Here is a 17,752-nt window from a genome sequence, read left to right on the forward strand (position 1 = left end):
ATACTAGTCCCACCAGGAGGCCCCCACTCACCACAAAAAGGTCCACTGGCCCTCGCACTCATTCAGGCACTTATGCACACCACATGCATACACACAGCACACACTACACATCCCCACTGGCCAGGTTCGAGTTCCTGGACAAGAACGCTGTCACCTTTGAGTGCTGCAGCCCTGGACAGAGGGTGGTGTGGGAAGTCCTCAGGCTCACAGTGGTTGCAAAATGAGTTTAGGTCACCTCTGCCTGTAAACCATTTTGGTTTGGTTCATACAGTGATTTTTCTTTTTAAAATTAGATGCCAACAATTAAAAATTGGGAGACTTCAAATAAAAATTAGAAGATAGTGGCAACAATTGGTTGAGCTGAGGACGGTAAGGGCGTGGGAGTTCCCCTGTTTACCACAGTCCCTGAACCTGCCATTTCCCTGACACTGTTTGGCTCTTGTTGATGTGTGAGTTGGTGACACCCATTTGGTGCCCACAGATGCCAGTGTCTTGCCATCTGTCAGCCTGACCCCTAGGACCTCACCAATCCCACTGAGGTCAGGTTTTGGAGCTCCCGCTTTCTCACACTAACTCCTCCTCTGCCCACCTGATCCCCAGAGCTGCTGTGGGCTGCTTGGGGCCATGTGGGACCGAGGGGTTGGAGGTCTCTGGAGAGACAGGGTTCAGCCATTTCAATCAACCCCAGTACTCTGGAGTGACTCCCATCTGGATGCCACCCCATGGCAAGGTGGGAATGGGAAAGGAAGGAAAATATGGCTTGCTGACAACTCCCCTCTTCTCTATAGACTGAGCAGGGAGCCCACCGCAAAGGACAATCAATCAACCAGTACACACAGACCAAGACGTTTCACAAACTCCTGTCAAACACGACCTCCAATTATTCGGCATGGGTGGGTTTTTTATATGTTCTGGTAAATAAAATATTCTGATTAATTTGTTAAATGCAGATAATACTGGGATCTACCTCATAAGCTATTATGAGGTTTAAATGAGTTAATGTTGTAAAGTGCTTAGATCACTGCCTGGCACATAATAAGCACTGTGTGCCAGTGGCTGTTGAATAAAATCACAAATAATTGTAAGTCACCACTAAATGCAGAGTGAAACTATCAAGTGCGAAAACACCACTTTCAAAATACAACAAAGACAGCTGTCTCTTTTCAAAGCTGACCCCGAAGAGGCTACGCACTTTCCCCAAGCAGGGTATCAATCTTGAAACATTCTGGCCTCCTCTTGGGAAATGCTTCAGAAAACAAGAGTGACAATATTGCAGGCTCACAGCATCCCCACCTCGCCTGGGAACCGGAGACTGGCAATGCGACCCAAACCATGTGAAACTCTGCTGTGCTTCACGTGAACTTGATCCAACACAAGTGGCTTAGATGACCTTAACAATTTCCAAGAGTCAGAGCTACCCAGAAAAGATAGTAATATTATTAAGATCACCTGTGAGCTCAGAGCTTTATGGCTTACAAAACACTCTCCCCTCCACCATGGAGGATAAACAAATAGATGTCCCCCTAAAGGACAATATGCTTTGAACCATGGCCTTGCTTCAAAGGACACACCCTCTCCCACAGGTGTCAGTTCTGAGGTGGGAGGTGTCTATTTGAAAACTCAGCCACCTTCTCAATGCTGCAGGATCTCCCACTTCCAAAGGTGTTGGAAACAGTAATACGTACGTAATGCTAAAATGAGGCTGAAGCCAGTGCCATCATCTTTGATATATCACAAGGCACTTTGGGATCTTAGAGTACCTCAGGGTCACTGAGATGGAGCAGTGCTCAGGGTTGGGTAGTGGAACTCTCTAGAAGGGAATGCTGGATCACAGAGTGCTTGGTTTCATCCAACCCCAGATTGGGGGTGGGCGGGGGTCCTTGCCCACATAGCTACTGACTTACGGAGCAGATGGCGGGCAGGCTCCCTTCACTTCACCTCCTGCCACTACCTGGGGTGGATGGGAGGAGGGCAAGAGGACAGGGCTGGGGGAGGCAGTGCCAGCAGGAGGGGAGTGGGGCCACTGTTCAGCCTCACCCCCGCACCTTTGTGCTTTTTGTTTTCTGTCCCTTCTCAAAGGGTCCACCTTGACCCTCTCCTGCCTACTGCCTGAGCAGGGTGCAAAGCCGTCCAAAACAGCCTGGAGGGCAACAGAGGCTTGGGTTTGGGGAGATTCAAAAGTGAGCAGCTGAGATGGGGTGGGGGCGGGACACAAGTATTAGAACCCAAATCTGGCTTTTGTTGCCAGATGGAGAAGGTGCTCTTGGCCCAGACATCCTCAAAAATAAATAAATAAATAAATAAATAAATAAGCAAATAAATAAATAAAATGACTTACAAAGAAAGATTTTGGGGAAAAGAGTGTGTGGCTATGGAGTGGCTTATGTGGATGGTGTGGATGAGCCATGGTGGTCCTCTGTGTGGACAGTTTGGCTCCAGGGCACTGCCCACCACACTTACAGCACCCCCAGGCTGGGGCCAGGGCCCTGAGGCCTCTACTCTAACCAGAGACATCTGGGGGATTGATGGGCCAAGCAGAAATTATGGGGAGAGAGGGGTAGAAGAGTGAAGCTGGGATGAGAGTAGGTACATAGGAAACTACCAATGACTGCATAGACATCTTTCTGGCTCCCTAACACACACATGCATACACACACTCATACAGCACTGTGCAACTTGGGCACGTGCCAGTCACATTGAGGTCTGCATAAATGGCACTTCCTGGAATTACACAGTGCACAGCCTGAGCATTCATCCATGGCAGCCTTTCCACATGCACAAACGCTCATTCGTAAGCACACTCTTACGCACAAGTGTACGCGCATGCACACAAGCAAACATACAGACACAGTCTCACTGAAATAAACATTTTGCAAATCTTCGGGCCTCCTCCCCTCCCCATACAGGCACTGCCCTTTCTGGCATCCACTTCGCTACTACCCCATTCCCCAGGGAAACAAAGGTGCTGGCTGACATGGGCAGGATGAATAAAGGGAACCTTGGGCTCCCTGCAGTGACAGTTGGGGGCTGAGAAATGGGCAGAAGAGGCATGAGCAAGCTGACATCCTGACACTTCCCCACTCCCAAGTGTCCAGATCCCTATCCAACCTGCCTCTCTTCTGTTGTGTCTTCACTACCACCCTTGGGGGCTCACCGAGCACCTACAGGAAGGAGTCACCCTCTGAGAAGGGCAGAGGTGGGGCTGCTCCCACCTGGGATTTGTCCTGAGACACTGGTTTTGCTGACAAGCACATACATGGTTTCTCGCCTCATCCTTAACAACCACCTTTGCTGCCACTGCTTCTAAGCTGGGTCTCCTCGTTGCTCAGTTCTAGCCAGCTTTGAGAGGTGGATCCCAGGTCCCTCTCGTCCATCCTCAGTTCCTGAGGAGCCGAGGACAGACATCCAATCCTACCAGGGAGATGGCACAGGTGTCTTCGGGGAGGGGCAGCCTACCATGGACTGAGCCTTCCTGGGGTAAGATGTGTGAGGAAGGAACTCTGTCCTCAATAACAATGGCCTGGGAAAGTCTCGCTAAGTCACAGGGCTGCCTCCCCCCATCGCTGAGCATTGAAACACTCCCCACCACATTCCAAACCTGGCTGCCCTGGTCTCCATCCCATACACAGAGCCGCGCGCGCGCGCGCGCACACACACACACACACACACACACACACACACACACACACACACCCCCCACACAAGGAGGGTCTTGGTCTCCTGCCAGCCCCTCGGGGTGGATCAGACCCAGCCATGCCAAGAGATCACAAATTAAACAGAACAAAGCCCATGCCAGAGTGCCTCTGGCCCTGCAGGCCTCATCTCCCTGACACCTTACTTTCCACTGGACTCCGGACCCACCAGTGGCTCCAGCTGAGCGCCCCTGTCCTGGAAACTGTACCACCAGCCCCACCCCTCCCTGCACCATTTGGCTGGCACCTACAAAGGGAGCTGATGCAGGGGTGGGACGGAGACTCTGCTTGGGGTGGGAGTATTACAGTACCTTGGGCCAACGTTCTAGGGGGGCTGTATTGCATGATGGGGTGGGATGGGTGTGAGTGTGTGATTATTGCGTCCTGGGAAGGAACCATGGTCTCTGCCTGCTCCCCACCCCCCCCACCTGCCCCCTCCAGGAGGGGGGGGGCCCAGCCTAGGTCTTGTGGGTGAACCGGGCCCACACCTGCTGCAGCTGGGACCGCGAGATGCGGAGCACCGAGGGCATGAGTCTGTGGTTGCCAGCAGCGAGGGGCGCGTGGCGCCGGTGGGGCGCCCGCACAGGGCTGCTCTCGGCCGAGCGGCTGCGCTGAATGAGGGAACCGGAGGAGCCCGAGGAGCCGCCGCCGCCGGGGTGAGGGTAATGCTCCGTCTCCAGCGTGGAGGAGGAGAACACGGAGGACGCCAGTCGTCGCAGGGGGCTGTACCGCGGGAGGGAGTGCCCCGAGAGTCTGTCCTCCTCCAACTGAAAGAGACCAAGAGAGTGGAGGGAAAAGAGGTGTCAGGCACAGACTCGACAGCTCCGTCTCCGGGGCCACCCACCGCTCACAGCCCCTGCGGCGCCGGCGTCCCGGGCAAGTGGGCGGGGTCAGGCAGGGTGGAGGAGGGTGCAAACCACCCGCCCCAAGGTCCTGCCTCAGAATCTAGGCTCTGGCCTCCAACGCCCTTCCCCCTCCTCCTCCTCTCTGGAACTTATCACACTATGGTCTCTGCAAGGAGACCATGGTCACTCACCTCCTCCGAGAAGCCTTCCCGCTTAGTCCTACCTAGCTCAGGGTTGTTCTGGACTGGGGAACCCTTTCTCTTGGGAAGGTGGCTCTGTGCTCTGAGAGAGTTCCTTGCCATGTGTTGACAGCTGTGTGCTGCCTGTCTCCCCAGTTAGATTCCGTGCTACTCATTAGGTCTCAGAAACGTTCCCTGTACACCCTCCGCCTTGATACCCTCGTCCCATCACAGGGAAGTGTTGGGATCTGGGTGACAATGCGGCATAAGGTGGGACTCTAGAGCCCAATTACTCTGTTTGAATCCCAACTCCAACACTTAAAATCTGAGCAAGTTACTGCACCTCTCTGAGCCTCAGCTTCCTCCTCTGTAAAATGGGGGTCATAATGGTGCCCACCTCAAAGGGTGGTCGTGAGGATTCAATGTTATAAGATGCAGCACTTGGAACAGCACCCGCCATAGAGTAAATGCTGCACTCTTCACTGAGCCATTTTAGTATCTAATTTTAAATCACTCTTCCAAATGAGGGAAGGGATGGACTCGTAGGAGGAGGGGCAAACTGAAGTATTTTCTTGAAAGTGGCTTTTCCCCTGCCCCCCCAAAGGCTGAGCCACCAGGCAGCCTGTGTACGGGGCTGGGCAGAGCTGCTGCCTCATCTCCTTCAGGAAGAATCCTGCCCTGTGTCCCCATGCCCTCTGAGTGAAGTGGATGTGTCCCAGATATGTGGGGGCAGAAATGGCACCCAGGGCGTTACCAGACCTCTCCCAGCCTGACCCTCTCTCTTCCTGAGACTGAGGCCAGTTGAAATAGCTTTTACAGTGGCAACAAGGACTGACTGGGCCAGCTCCTCCAGGAAGGAGGGGGCCTGCGACACTCAGCTCCAGCATCCCTTGCTGCTGTCAAGTGGGGGCACAAGGGACTTGGCATGGAGCCTCCAGCAGAGTAGGGAAGAGGGAGAACATTCTAATAGGACTGGCTTTGCTCCCACCTTGCTTTCCCTTTCATCTTCTTTTTGGCCAAGTCTAGGATCCTTCTGAGCTAGTCTCATCTGCACTAAAGTTTAGGGGTCTAAGGCCCACCCAGAGATACCAAGGAACACAGGCACCGCTGTTGCCCAAAACCCCCTCTCACAGCACATGTGGGTGGCTTAACATTCCAGCCAGAGTTTGCTCAGCTGCCAGGCAGATTTTCACAGGATGGCATTGAATCCCAGAGTGCTCTTGCCCTTCAGACTGGGCACCACTTGTGGCCACCTGCTTGTCTTCACACCAGTTGAAATACCACCTGTGTGAGACCACTCCAGCTCCCTCCCCTGCAAGCTCCCAGCTTCTAGCAGATAAGAGTGCTCTGTTACCTCCCTGATGGACCTGGATTGTAAACATCTTTCTAGACCTTTGCATCTCCACCCTACCGCTTATGACCTTGAGCTCCAAAAGGGCAGGACTGGGCAGCTTTATTCATCTTTGTCCCCCAGCCCATAGCACACTGTCCAGCACGTGGCAGGGAAATGCTTTGGTGCCTGCCGGGCAGTGTCTGTGTACTCAGGGCTTGCTGACCTGCTGTGCTATCGGCCAGAGACAACCGATAAAGGCAGGCAAACAGCCCTCCCCCAAATCACACACTTGCTAGCCTGCTTCACCCTTGCCCTAGCTTTTCCCGCCACTCCTAATTTGCACCTTAAATTTCCTTGAGAAGAAAGCCAGGTGTGTGGGGAAAAAAAAAAAAAACCCACACACACACACCATCACCAAAGAACAATAGATACTTTTAAATAGCCCCAATTGTGCCTGCTTTCACACTGTTTCTCTCCCCGTTCCCCACATGTGCAGGTGACAGAGTTGTAGGTGCTCATAGTTTAAATGATTGGTGTTATGAGGAAGTTCACACATCAGGCACTGAGAAAATTGAGCTAGGTCTAGAGAGGGCTCCTCCAAAAAGGTGGCGGGGAAGAGGGAATTCAGCAGAGAGTTCTTGCCTGCCCTAAGCCGCATAATCTCCGCCTGTGGGTGGAGAATCCCAAAAACTGTGATTCTAGGATGCAGCCAGATTTGGGAGGCCCTGCCATAGGCCCAGGCTGGGCTCACCACTTCCTTCAGGCCAGCCCAAAGACAGAAGAAAAAAGTAGGCTGGTCCATTTCTTCCTGCTCCTCTACCCTTGATGAAGGAAGATCTCTGCTTCACCCCGCTGTCCTGAAGTACTTGGCAAAACATGTTATACCCCATATGTTCATCCAGAGACACACACAGAGGCTGCCCTGCACACTGACATGCCCACAGGCACACCTGCTGATGTGGCCCAGTGGGTATGCACACAACACACACACACACACACACGCTCCAGGCTCTCTCTGATCCTGCACAAACCATCTGCTCTCTCTGGCCTGTATGCTTTCTGTTAAACTCACAGACCTCAGGCCAGGCGCAATGGCTCACGCCTGTAATCCCAGCACTTTGGGAGGCTGAGGCAGGTGGATCACCTGAGGTCAGGAGTTCGAGACCAGCCTCAACATGGAGAAACTCCGTCTCTACTAAAAATACAAAATTAGCCGGGCGTGGTGGTGCATGCCTGTAATCCCAGCTACTCGGGAGGCTGAGGCAGGAGAATTGCTTGAACTTGGGAGGCGGAGGTTGTGGTGAGCCGAGATCACGCCATTGCACTCCAGCCTGGGCAACAAGAGCCAAACTCCGTCTCAAAAAAAAAAAAAAAAAAACCTCACAGACCTCAGATGGAATGGCTCAGAGCTCAGATCTCGGAACGAGCTGCCTGGGTTCAAGTTCTGGTGCTAACACTTACCAGCTGGTGCTCACCAGCTGGGCTAAAAACTTTGCTTCTATGAATCTTAGTTTTCTTACTTTTAAAATCAAGATTCCCTCTTCATAGTGTTGTTGTGAGGAATATACATATAAACATGAAAGTGCTTAGGATGGTGCTAACTATTGTTGTCATTATTAGAATTATTACTCCAATTGTTATCATCAATAGAAATGCTTTGACATTCTAGGCATCTGTGGTTCTGTACACACTTGCAGACCTGCTGCATATTCTACACAAATGCAGTAACATGTGCACCCACCTGCAGGCACATACATATGGACACATCCATCCACCAGTGTGCGGCTCGAGCTCCACTGACACAAACGCACATGCGCAGGGGCAGAATGCTAACCAACCTTGATTCTGTACACTGTGGGGAACCTGAGACCCACAAACACCTCACCCCCAAAGACACACACAGCTCATCTCTTGCTGACACAGGTAGTGCCTGTCCCTGTCACAAGCAGGACCCAAGCCCAAGACTGACTGATTATAGAATCGGCCTGTGCTTCCCCATCCCACCAAATCTCTCTCTCCCCACCCTCTTGGCCAGAATTCCCCAAAGTGAGGATAAGTCCCAGGACACAGGTAGGAATCTGCAGGTAAGAAAAACTTTAGAGATGAACCTCAGAAGAACCTCAGCTCCCTCACCTGGAGACCCAGAAAGAGACACTGACTGGCCCTCAGTCACTGGGAAGGGAATGGCAGAGCCAGGTCCAGACCTCGGTCTCCTGACTTTAATTCTGGGCTTTCTCTCTTGACACTGTCTGTCACCCTCCCTAGACTCTGCACTTTCTGCGGGTACAACCTATTGTGCAAGTCGCCTCTGATGCCTGTGGTACATGGCACACAGTAAATGCTCGGTGAGTGTGGACGAATGAATGGGAGTGGAGCAAGGACCCCAAACACATTTTGCTCCCCCTCCTGCTGACTGGTGCTGGATGTGGTGGGATCAATGGCTAGTTACAACACAGTGGTACCAGCCCGCGTGACTGCCAGGTCTGCCAGGGCTGTGCCTCCAACTCAGGCCAGCTAGGGCCTCTCTGGGTGAGGACTCACGGGCCCCACTTTTTGAGCCCCCAGTTTCCAGTGTCCAGGCAAGGCCGGGATGCATATTCCCCAGGACCACAGCTCGGAGGTCCTTTCTTCTAGAAGGGACTTCTAGATAGGATGGGGTCTGAATGCAATCCTGCCCACAGCTGCTTTTCCCAGGGCACCCATGTGATCCCAAGCAAAGCCTCCCGATCTGAGCAAGTGGTAGAACTGGCCCCTGGCCCAACACCTGGGCACCTCCCAGAGCCACCAAGAGTGTACGCCCCCAACGTGGAACCACTATGTGGTACGCGGCGCAGCCCCTGAGCCCCTTCCGGCATCCCCTCCATGACTCTCTCCAGCCCCTCTGCGGGTTCATGGACCCCATTTGGCACACAGTGCTAGAGTTTTCCTCCATTTCCCAGGTCAGAGGTCAGCCTCTGTCCCACAAGCGAAGCCTGGCCAGGCCAGTGGCTGTCTGCCTATTCTGACACCCTGTCCTGGTCAGAAGAAAATAACCCAAATAGCATGAGACATTTGCAATTTGGCCATCATCTGGCCCTCCCTGCCCTTCCAGCCTTGTTCCTCAGTCCTCCCACACAAGGAGGTGCCATTGCAGCCAGACTGGGCCCTTCCAGGGCACCCAACACACCTGTCCCTGTGCTCAACTATAGTCTCTCTCGCCTTGGCTCCACTTCTCCCCATGGCCATCCACCTGGCTCTCAGAGCTCACCTCCTCCATGAAACCTGCCCTGATCATGGAAACCCCTTCCCAGTCCTCCCCGCTGCCCTCCAGACATCTCCTGCCCTGATTTCGGGGACCTTCTCCCCCATGCTCCTCCCATGCTCCGACCTCTCCCTCTCACTCATCATGCAGAGCTCCTTCTCCCCTCATTCCCCCTAGATGTGAGCACCTCTCAGCTTCCGCCCTCACTTTTGGGTTCCACACCCTGTACAGTCCTCTTGGGTAACATCACCCATTCCCATGGTTTCCCAAACCCCGAAATCTGTATTTCCAGCTGCGATCCCTCTCCTGAGCCTCAGGTACCTACACATGGAAATCCCTTAGATTCCATGAGGTCATTGTATTTTTTATTTTATTTTATTTTATTGTTTTTCTTTGTTTTTTGTTTTTTGTTTGTGAGACGGAGTCTCGCTCTGTCACCCCGGCTGGAGTGCAGTGGCACGATATTGGCTCACTGCAAGCTCTGCCTCCCGAGTTCACGCCATTCTCCTGCCTCAGCCTCCCGAGTAGCTGGGACTACAGGCGCCTGCTACCACACCCAGCTAATTTTTTGTATTTTTAGTAGAGACGGGGTTTCACCATGTTAGCCAGGATGGTCTCGATCTCCTGACCTTGTGACCCACCCACCTCGGCCTCCCAAAGTGCTGGGATCACAGGCATGAGCCACCGAGCCTGGCCTATTTTATTTTATTTTATTTTTATTTTATTTTATTTTGAGTCAGGGTCTCGCTCTGTCACCCAGGCTGGAGTGCAATGGCACAATCTTGGCTCACGGCAACCTCTGCCTCCTGGGTTCAAGCAATTCTCGTGCCTCAGCCTCCCAAGTAGCTGGGATTACAGGCAGGCACCACCACGCCCGGCTAATTTTTTGTATTTTTAGTAAAGATGGGGTTTCACCATGTTGGCCAGGCTGGTCTCGAACTCCTGACCTCAGGTGATCTGCCCACCTTGGCCTCCCAAAGTGCTGGGATTACAGGCGTGAGTCACTGCACTGATCAGTTCATTGTATTTAAATCCAAATTCTCAATCCCTTCAAAACCACTCAGAGCATCAGCCGAGACACGAGAAGCCCTGGCCCCCACTCCATCACAGCCCTCTTGGCCTATCCCCAACACCCTTAGCACTATCCACCTTGCCCCGCATCCACAGCCCCACCCCAGCCCAAGCCTCCAGGGCACTCTCTTGCCACTGTCTGCCACGTGGCCTGCCTGCATCTCGTTTCATGCCATTTCAATCCATTTTCCACACAGCAGCCCAAGGATCATTCAACAGTACCAATGTAATCATGTTGCACTCCTTTTTAAAAGCCTTCAGTGGCTTACCAAACCTGCAGCATCAAGCCCCGACCCCCTAGCGTAGCCCTGAAGGCCCTCTGTGGCGGGGCCCAGGGCTGACCTCGCAGCCTTGGCTGCTGCAGTGTGCCATCAGCTCAGTGCTCTCAGATCGCCCCCTCCCGGCCTGTGCAAAACACTGTACCCGTGGCCTGCGAGGCCCTTCTCCCGCCTTGTCACTTGGCTTAATTGCTCACAGTGCCAGACTCAACTCAGAACTGAGAGGGCACTTCCTCTGGGGAGCCTTGTCTGCCCCCCAAACGTAGTTTCAGACCCTTAAGCCTGTCTACCTCCATCACGGCCCTGTGACTGCTGGGTTACTGGTCAGTAGTGCCAGCACATGTGGAGCACCCCAGGCCTACACACCAGGACTCTGGGCATCTGGAGATGGGGAGTGGGGTACAAGCCCAACCTTACCTGTCTCTGTGGGCCTGTGGGGTCCGACTCTCTCCGTCGAGGGCGGGGTCCCGAGTGCAGGGGTGAGTGGGAAGGGCTGCCAGGCGTGGGGGGCTGTGACGTCTCGGAACGGCCATCGGCCTGGCTCAGCTGGGGTGGCAGGGGCTGGGGCGGCAAATGCTGCAGGTCCTCCTCGGCCAGCACCTGCATGCTGCGTCCCCGGGGCCGGACGGTGGGCTCTGCCCCCAGCCGCCGCCGCTCTTCGCCCTCCTCGGGCAATGGCCGCAGCTCCTCCGGCTCCTCGTCCGTGGTGCCCGACGTGCTGGGTTCAGCCCCCGGAGGGAAGTCCTTGAGCTCCGTCTCCTTGTCAATGATGACCCACTCTTTGCTGTCGAAGTCCTCCTCCTCAGCCAGCGGCACCGAGCGGAAGGCATTGCTTAGGGCCTCCTGCTCCACAGAGGCTGACACGTCCATGCGGCCACTGGCCTGCCGGTCAGCGTGGCCTGTGTCCACTGACAGCATCTGGGCTGGCTGAGAGGAGCAGGCCTGGCGCGAGGGCGAGCCAGGCAGATCCATCCGTGACCTGCAAAGCCACCCCTCATGGGGCTCAATGCCCAGCCCCACTGGACCCCCAAGAACCCCATGCCAGTGGCAGGGTGGGGTGTGACTCCCGAAACCTGACCGAGTACCCCTCCCACCTTGGGCCAGGCCAGTTACCTCTAGGTTGTCACCCTCCAACCTCACTTCCTATCAAGGCTTTGTTAGTTCGTTTGTTAGTTCATTCATTCATTCATTCATTCAACAAATGTTTTTGAATGCTTACCGTGCTCCAGGAATACAAACAAGCAGAAAATAAACTTGGGTTTCTGTGCAAGGAACGTTCTCTCCTGGGCCACCCTAGGGAAGCTAATCTTCCTCAGGCAAGCTTTGTTCTTGCCTCTCCAGTGCTCACAACCAGTGGTTGCTTCCTGCTGCTTCCAGGCAAACACACCCAACTGGCCCTTGAGTTTACAGAGGGCTTTCCAGCCTCTTCTGCCACCACCCTCCAGGCCTGCCTGGCTGGTTTCATCACTCCCAAGATGGCCTTGTTAGTCCCAGCTCAACAAACTCCAGTGACTCCCCAGCCCCAACAACAAAGTCCACACTCCTTGGTCTATACTCTAGGCCTCTCACAGCCTGACTATGGCTGTCTCCCCATTTCCCTCGCCAGCCCCATCTTAGATTCCACCCTTACAGCCCACCCGGAATGTGGCCTCTCCCCATAGGACCTCTCCCCACACACAGCCTGTCCTTCTACCCTTTGCTGGCTGATACAGGTTGGTTGTTGCCTTGGGCAGGTAGCCTGCCTTTCCCATCCTGCAAGGATTAGTGCTTTGTATCTCTCTCTCATCACAGGGTGAACCTCATGTCTGTTCACAATCTGTCTCCCCAAGAGACTGTGAGCTCTGCTGGGCAGGGCCTGGGTCCCATCTGACTTTACCCCAAGGGCATTGATCCTGTCTTGGGACATCTCTTCTGTCATTATCTTTTTTTTTTTTTCCTTAGAGACGGAATCTCTGTCACCCAGACTGGAGTACAGTAGCATGATCTTGGCTCACTGTAACTTCCACCTCCCAGGTTCAAGCTATTCTCCTGCCTCAGCCTCCTGAGGCTTACAGGTGCACACCACCACACCCTGCTAATTTTTGTATTTTTAGTAGAGATGGGGTTTCACCATTTTGGCCAGGCTGGTCTCAAACTCCTGACCTCAGGTGATCCACCCACCTCGGCCTCCCAAAGTGCTGGGATTACAAGCGTGAGCCACTGTGCCCGGCCTCATTATCTTGAACTGTGCCGTGAATCTCACATTACTTTCAGAGCTTCTCAACTTGGGGCCATGCCAACCCCAAGAGGAGGATATTTCTGGTTGTACAATAGTGTGTGGGAGGATGCTCCACAAGGAAGAATTGCCCTCTCCCAAATGCCAGGGTACCCACTGAGAACCACCACGGAGGCCTAACCTATCTTGGGTTTGTGCCACTGCCTCATGTTCAGGCTGTGGGCAGGGGGCTGACTTTCATTCTTCCCCAGCATCGAGCCTATGGTTCAATGGCTCTTCAGCTGCAGAGGCAGGGGTGCAGATCAGAACCGCCTGTGGGGCTTTCTCAAAATACTCCTGCCCCAGCCTGCGTGGGACCTGCCCAATCTGACTGTGCACAATATTTTTATTGACTTGTTAATAAAGACTTAAATAAAACATCCCTGAGAGAGGCCACCTAGGGTCTTATATTTATGCTCTCATGTAAATGGCTGATATCATTTCCTTTCTGAGGCACAGTTTGTTTTGATGGATGTAAAGGGGAGAAAGGGTGCCAAAGAAGGCTCAGGGCTAGTAGTGCTTGTGTGTGTGTGTGTGTGCATGCGCGTGTGTGTTTGCATGTGTGTGCCTAGTGGGAGCTCAGACGAACGGTTGGAGACAGGAGGGAGTGGGGTGGGAAATCCGAATCCCAACTGCTTTGTACTGTCTCCTGCTCCCAAGTGTCCCAGAGCCCCAGAGACCATCCAGAACCTCTGCTGTCTATGATATCCTGTTCAGCCCTCAACTTTCCCTACCATCCCTGCAACTGGGGTTCACAGTGAGCCAAACCAATTTGCTTCTTGTTCCCTAAAAGCAGGCAGCCCTTCAGGACTGTCTCATTCAAGGTATTTCCCACCTCTCTTCTCCATTTATATCCCTTCCCAAACTGCCTCTCCTCATTTCTCCGTCTCCAGGGAGAGGGACTCCAGGCTACCACAGACGAAAAGGGTGGTCTTCAGTCCCAGGTAAGATAACCTGTGTGAGTGTGTAACGACTGAGTTTGCTCACAAGGAGACACATGGAGTGGATGCCAGAAAGGATACCCCTCTTATCCCCAGGACGGGGTCTTTGGAAGAGACCCCTTTTCTGGTGCAGAGAAGGCCCCAGTCCTACTGCGGAGTGAAGCCCCACTCAGAGGCCAAGGGAAGGTGGAAACATCTCTCAGGGGCCTCCCCACCTGATGTTGTCCCACCCACCATCAGTGCAGGTGGGGACCGGGCCCTGGCCCATGTTGTCCACCCACCATCTGGGGTCAACAGATCACTCTCCCACCCTCCCACCTTCCCCTCCCAAAGGCTCACCTAGCTTCTAGATGCTCCTTTTCCCCAACTACGTTCCCCCTGGTCCCCTCCCCTCTATGACTTCAGATCCCTCAGCCCTAACCCCCAAAACTTGCCCTGCCCTCTCTTCCAGAAATTCCCAGGCCCTCTCCCCCAAAGCTGAAGACAGTCTACCTCGGCTGCACTTGAAGCATCTATAATTAGTCTCTAGAAGAGGTTCTGGAAGCACACACACCTACCAACCAACTCATCCCTCACCCTTCCTGGGCCCAGGCACCCAGCCTGTCCCTCCTGCAGCCTGCACTCCCCCAATTCCCTTTCCCGGCATGAGCTGGGACCTCTCTGGATCCCCTACTGGCTTTCCCAGGCCCTGTCTCTGGCCCCAACTGAGTCTGACCCCAGGCCCACGCATAACCCTCTCAGCACTTCCCAGGGTCTGCCCACCTCCGCCACACATCTGACTTTTCCTCCAGACCAGCCATGTGAAGGCGGAGGGGGCCTTGGGCCCCAACCATGCCCCTGGTCCCAGACCCACCTCCTCTCAGGTAGTTCCACTCGCCCGTCCGCCGTGGACAGCCTCTCTGACTCAGGGCTGTTCACCCTCCGGTAGCGCAGAGAACGGACTGGGGTTGTGGGGGAGTCTGGGGGTGCACGCACGGGGGAGCTGGGGACCCCCATGCCTCGGCTCTGTTCCTCCTCCACACAGGGGCTCTGCAGGAGAGGGGAGTGTCATGAGCTGGGGTTGATGAGGCAGCTGTGGGCGAATGGTCTCCTCAGGGTAAAGGAGACGGAGGATGATGATGATGGGAGACGCAGGGAGGCTAGGGCGGGAAGGGACCGGGAAACAGAGGCAGGACAAGCAGGCAGATGGTTGGGGACAGGGTGCTCAGGAGGAACAGGGCGGGGACCCAAGGCTGGGAATCGGGGTAAGAGAAAAGGCCACCCACGCCCTTCGCCCTGGCTGCAGTTACTTTGCCAATGTTGATCCGGAGTTTGTTCCGGTTGACATCTGTCTCCTCCCAGACTTCAGCCTCAGGACCGCCGGGGTGGGGGACAAGGTGGGGACTGGGGCCCAGCCCCTCAGAGGGCCTCCCGGGCAGAATTGGGGGTGCATTCTCCTGGTCACTCAGGTGCTCTCCCTGTAGCACATCCTCGGTGTTCTCCCGGAGCAGGTCCCCGGGCACTGGCGTCACATTGACCACCCTGGAGAGGACAGGAGGGAGCCATGAGCAAGGCTGGTAGGGGTGCCCTCTCCTCCCATGGCCCTCTCCTACCAGCACAGACCTGGAGACCACCCCTAGGAGCAGGCACAGAGGCGGTCCCGTCAGGGGTAAGAGTGTCCCTAGACCCATCACCATTGCTGGCCCACAAAGCCTCTGAGACCAGACCACCCTCAAGTTGGCAGGGGCCGCAAGGAGATGTTGCCATCTAGCTCTGTTGGCTTAGTGGATCCTACTGTCGTTCAAGAACCTGCCAGATTTCCATTGGCATTCACTGTCCGGCTTCCTCCTTTAGACCCAGGAATGGGTCTAAAAAGGAGAATCACTTTGGAGTTCCTTTTAAAATTAGTTTTCTTTTATTACTATTTTGCAGTCTGGGAGCATAGATGGAAGTTGCCCTGAATATACACTTAAATTTTTTTGTATTTAATCTTCTTTGATGATTAAACTTTAGAGTTCTTTAAGCAATGTCTGGGCACCGTAATGTGCTACCACGTCCTGTTAAGTCTCCTCCCTAAACATGTCCCCTGAAGCCCCTGCCCACTTCTCTCCTTGGCTCGCTCCTGGGGCTGGGTGGAGAGCCCCTTCTAACTCCAGCTCCTCCCTGGACCACCTGTGTCTTTGTGCCCATTACATGGTTCTGAAATTGCTGACCCAACGATTTCAAACATCCCAGACTCAGCTGAGAGTGCTTTGAGGAAAGGAGCTGTAACTTTCAGGGGTATGGCCTCAAGACACAGCCATTAAATTCATGCATATGCATGATAAGAAAAAGATAAACTGTGGGCCTCAGTTAATTTCACTTGGGGTTCCCTGCTCTCCCAGGGACCCACTGAGGAAGACGCCCACTATATGATCAGATTGAGGGTGGAGATGTGGCAGAGTTTCCCGAAGTCCCGAACTCCACTAAGGATAGGAAAGACAGCCAAGCGAGTCCAGGTAGGAAGACAGGAGAGGAGAGGACCGCCTGCCCTCTTAGGTAACAGCTCCAGGCAGTGGCTGGTGGCTCCCCTTCCTGAGACTCACCCAAACATGGCTGCCGTCTGCCGGGTGTTCTGCTGGGGTGGGGTAGAGGTGCTCGTGGACAGGAGGGCATCGGTGCCTGCCTTCTCCCAGTCAAAGGCCTCATTCTCAGCAATGCCCCGTTCCTTCATGCTGTTCTCAAACACCGACATGATCAACTGCAGGGGGTGAGGATGGTGGGAGGACAAAGAGGTGACCCGGGGGCTAGCCAGGAGGAAGGGGCAATTGCTGGGATCATAGGGGGGAGACAGGAACCTTCCAGGACAGGAATGGGCCTGGAGGGGGCATTGGAAGGAGAAGGGCACATTGATTTTAAATGAAAACATGCACATGATATGCAAATCAACATGCAAATTATCATCTTGGATTAAGCCCCACTGACTGGACATGAACCCTCTGAGATCTGTCCCCTGGTTACCATCTCCAAACCTCCTCTGCCATTTCCAGCATGTCGGCAACCCTAAACCACTGGGAGTTCCCAAACCCACGCATGGGTGCTGCCTCTACACAGACTGCCCCTCTGCTGGGGCGCCTCTCCCACTCATCCTCTCCTCTCTGCAGCTTCCCTTCTCTTCACCATATATTCTCTCCACCATACAGCTGCCCTACAAGGCACAGTGCATCCGTTTGAATTGTCCACATGCCTATCTGTCAACTCTACATCCCCGGCAGCCAGCACAGGTCCCCAGCCTGGGGGATGCTTGCAGCTGTGTGGCCTTGGGGATCCCATGAGGCTAAGCCAAGATCAGGGGGCATCTCTGCGAAGCTCTGGGTTCAGGAGGTGGCAGACAGCTATAGACCCTCTGAGGTTCCCAGAACACTCCACTTCTGGCTTGGCTGTCTCCAGAGCACAAGGCAGGTTCTCTCTGCTGACAGGACCCGCTTGATTGTGTGCGTCCTGTGTGCCTGAGGCTGTCTCTGCTCCGACAGTGCGCAGCAGCGTGCCTGGTACATAGTGGATCCCAGGCAGAACACTGCTGATGTTCTCCCCATTCTGTGATCAGGGTCAATGGGTCCCATGGGGTGTGGTGATGGAGGCTTGGAAAGAGCCCTGGACTCGGAGTCAGAAGATGTGCCTGAGCCCAGCCCTGCTCCTAACCACAATATTAGGCCTCAGTTCCCTCATCTATGAAATGGGCAGATAATCCCACTTGCCTCCCGCAGAGTTGTCATGTAAAGTACTTAAAAGCATTTGGCTTCATTAATTGTTTTTGTTTATTTGTTTGTTTGTTTGAGATGAAGTCTTGCTCTGTCACCCAGGCAGGAGTCCTGTGGTTTAATCTTAGCTCACTGCAACCTCCACCTACCAAGTTCAAGCGATTCTTATACCTCAGCATACTGAGTAGGTGGGATTACA

The 17,752-nt window shown here is 54.1% G+C and overlaps 1 protein-coding gene across 2 annotated transcripts in view; it reads right to left on the bottom strand.

Moving 5' to 3' along the window:
• The window catches only part of TTBK1 (tau tubulin kinase 1), a 45,452-nt gene that overhangs the window by 14,539 nt on the left and 13,161 nt on the right, over positions 1–17,752 (bottom strand). For both annotated transcript variants that reach the window (XM_015136418.3, XM_015136416.3), the window contains exons 10-13: positions 16,399–16,553; positions 15,124–15,355; positions 14,688–14,863; positions 11,057–11,618 (exon numbers count right to left, since the gene is read on the bottom strand). In XM_015136418.3, the coding sequence (XP_014991904.3) occupies positions 11,057–11,618; positions 14,688–14,863; positions 15,124–15,355; positions 16,399–16,553 (1,125 nt within the window). The remainder of the gene's footprint in view (positions 1–11,056; positions 11,619–14,687; positions 14,864–15,123; positions 15,356–16,398; positions 16,554–17,752) is intronic.

This window comes from Macaca mulatta, chromosome 4, assembly GCF_049350105.2.
Source record: "Macaca mulatta isolate MMU2019108-1 chromosome 4, T2T-MMU8v2.0, whole genome shotgun sequence".
In the NCBI taxonomy this organism is placed as follows: domain Eukaryota; kingdom Metazoa; phylum Chordata; class Mammalia; order Primates; family Cercopithecidae; genus Macaca; species Macaca mulatta.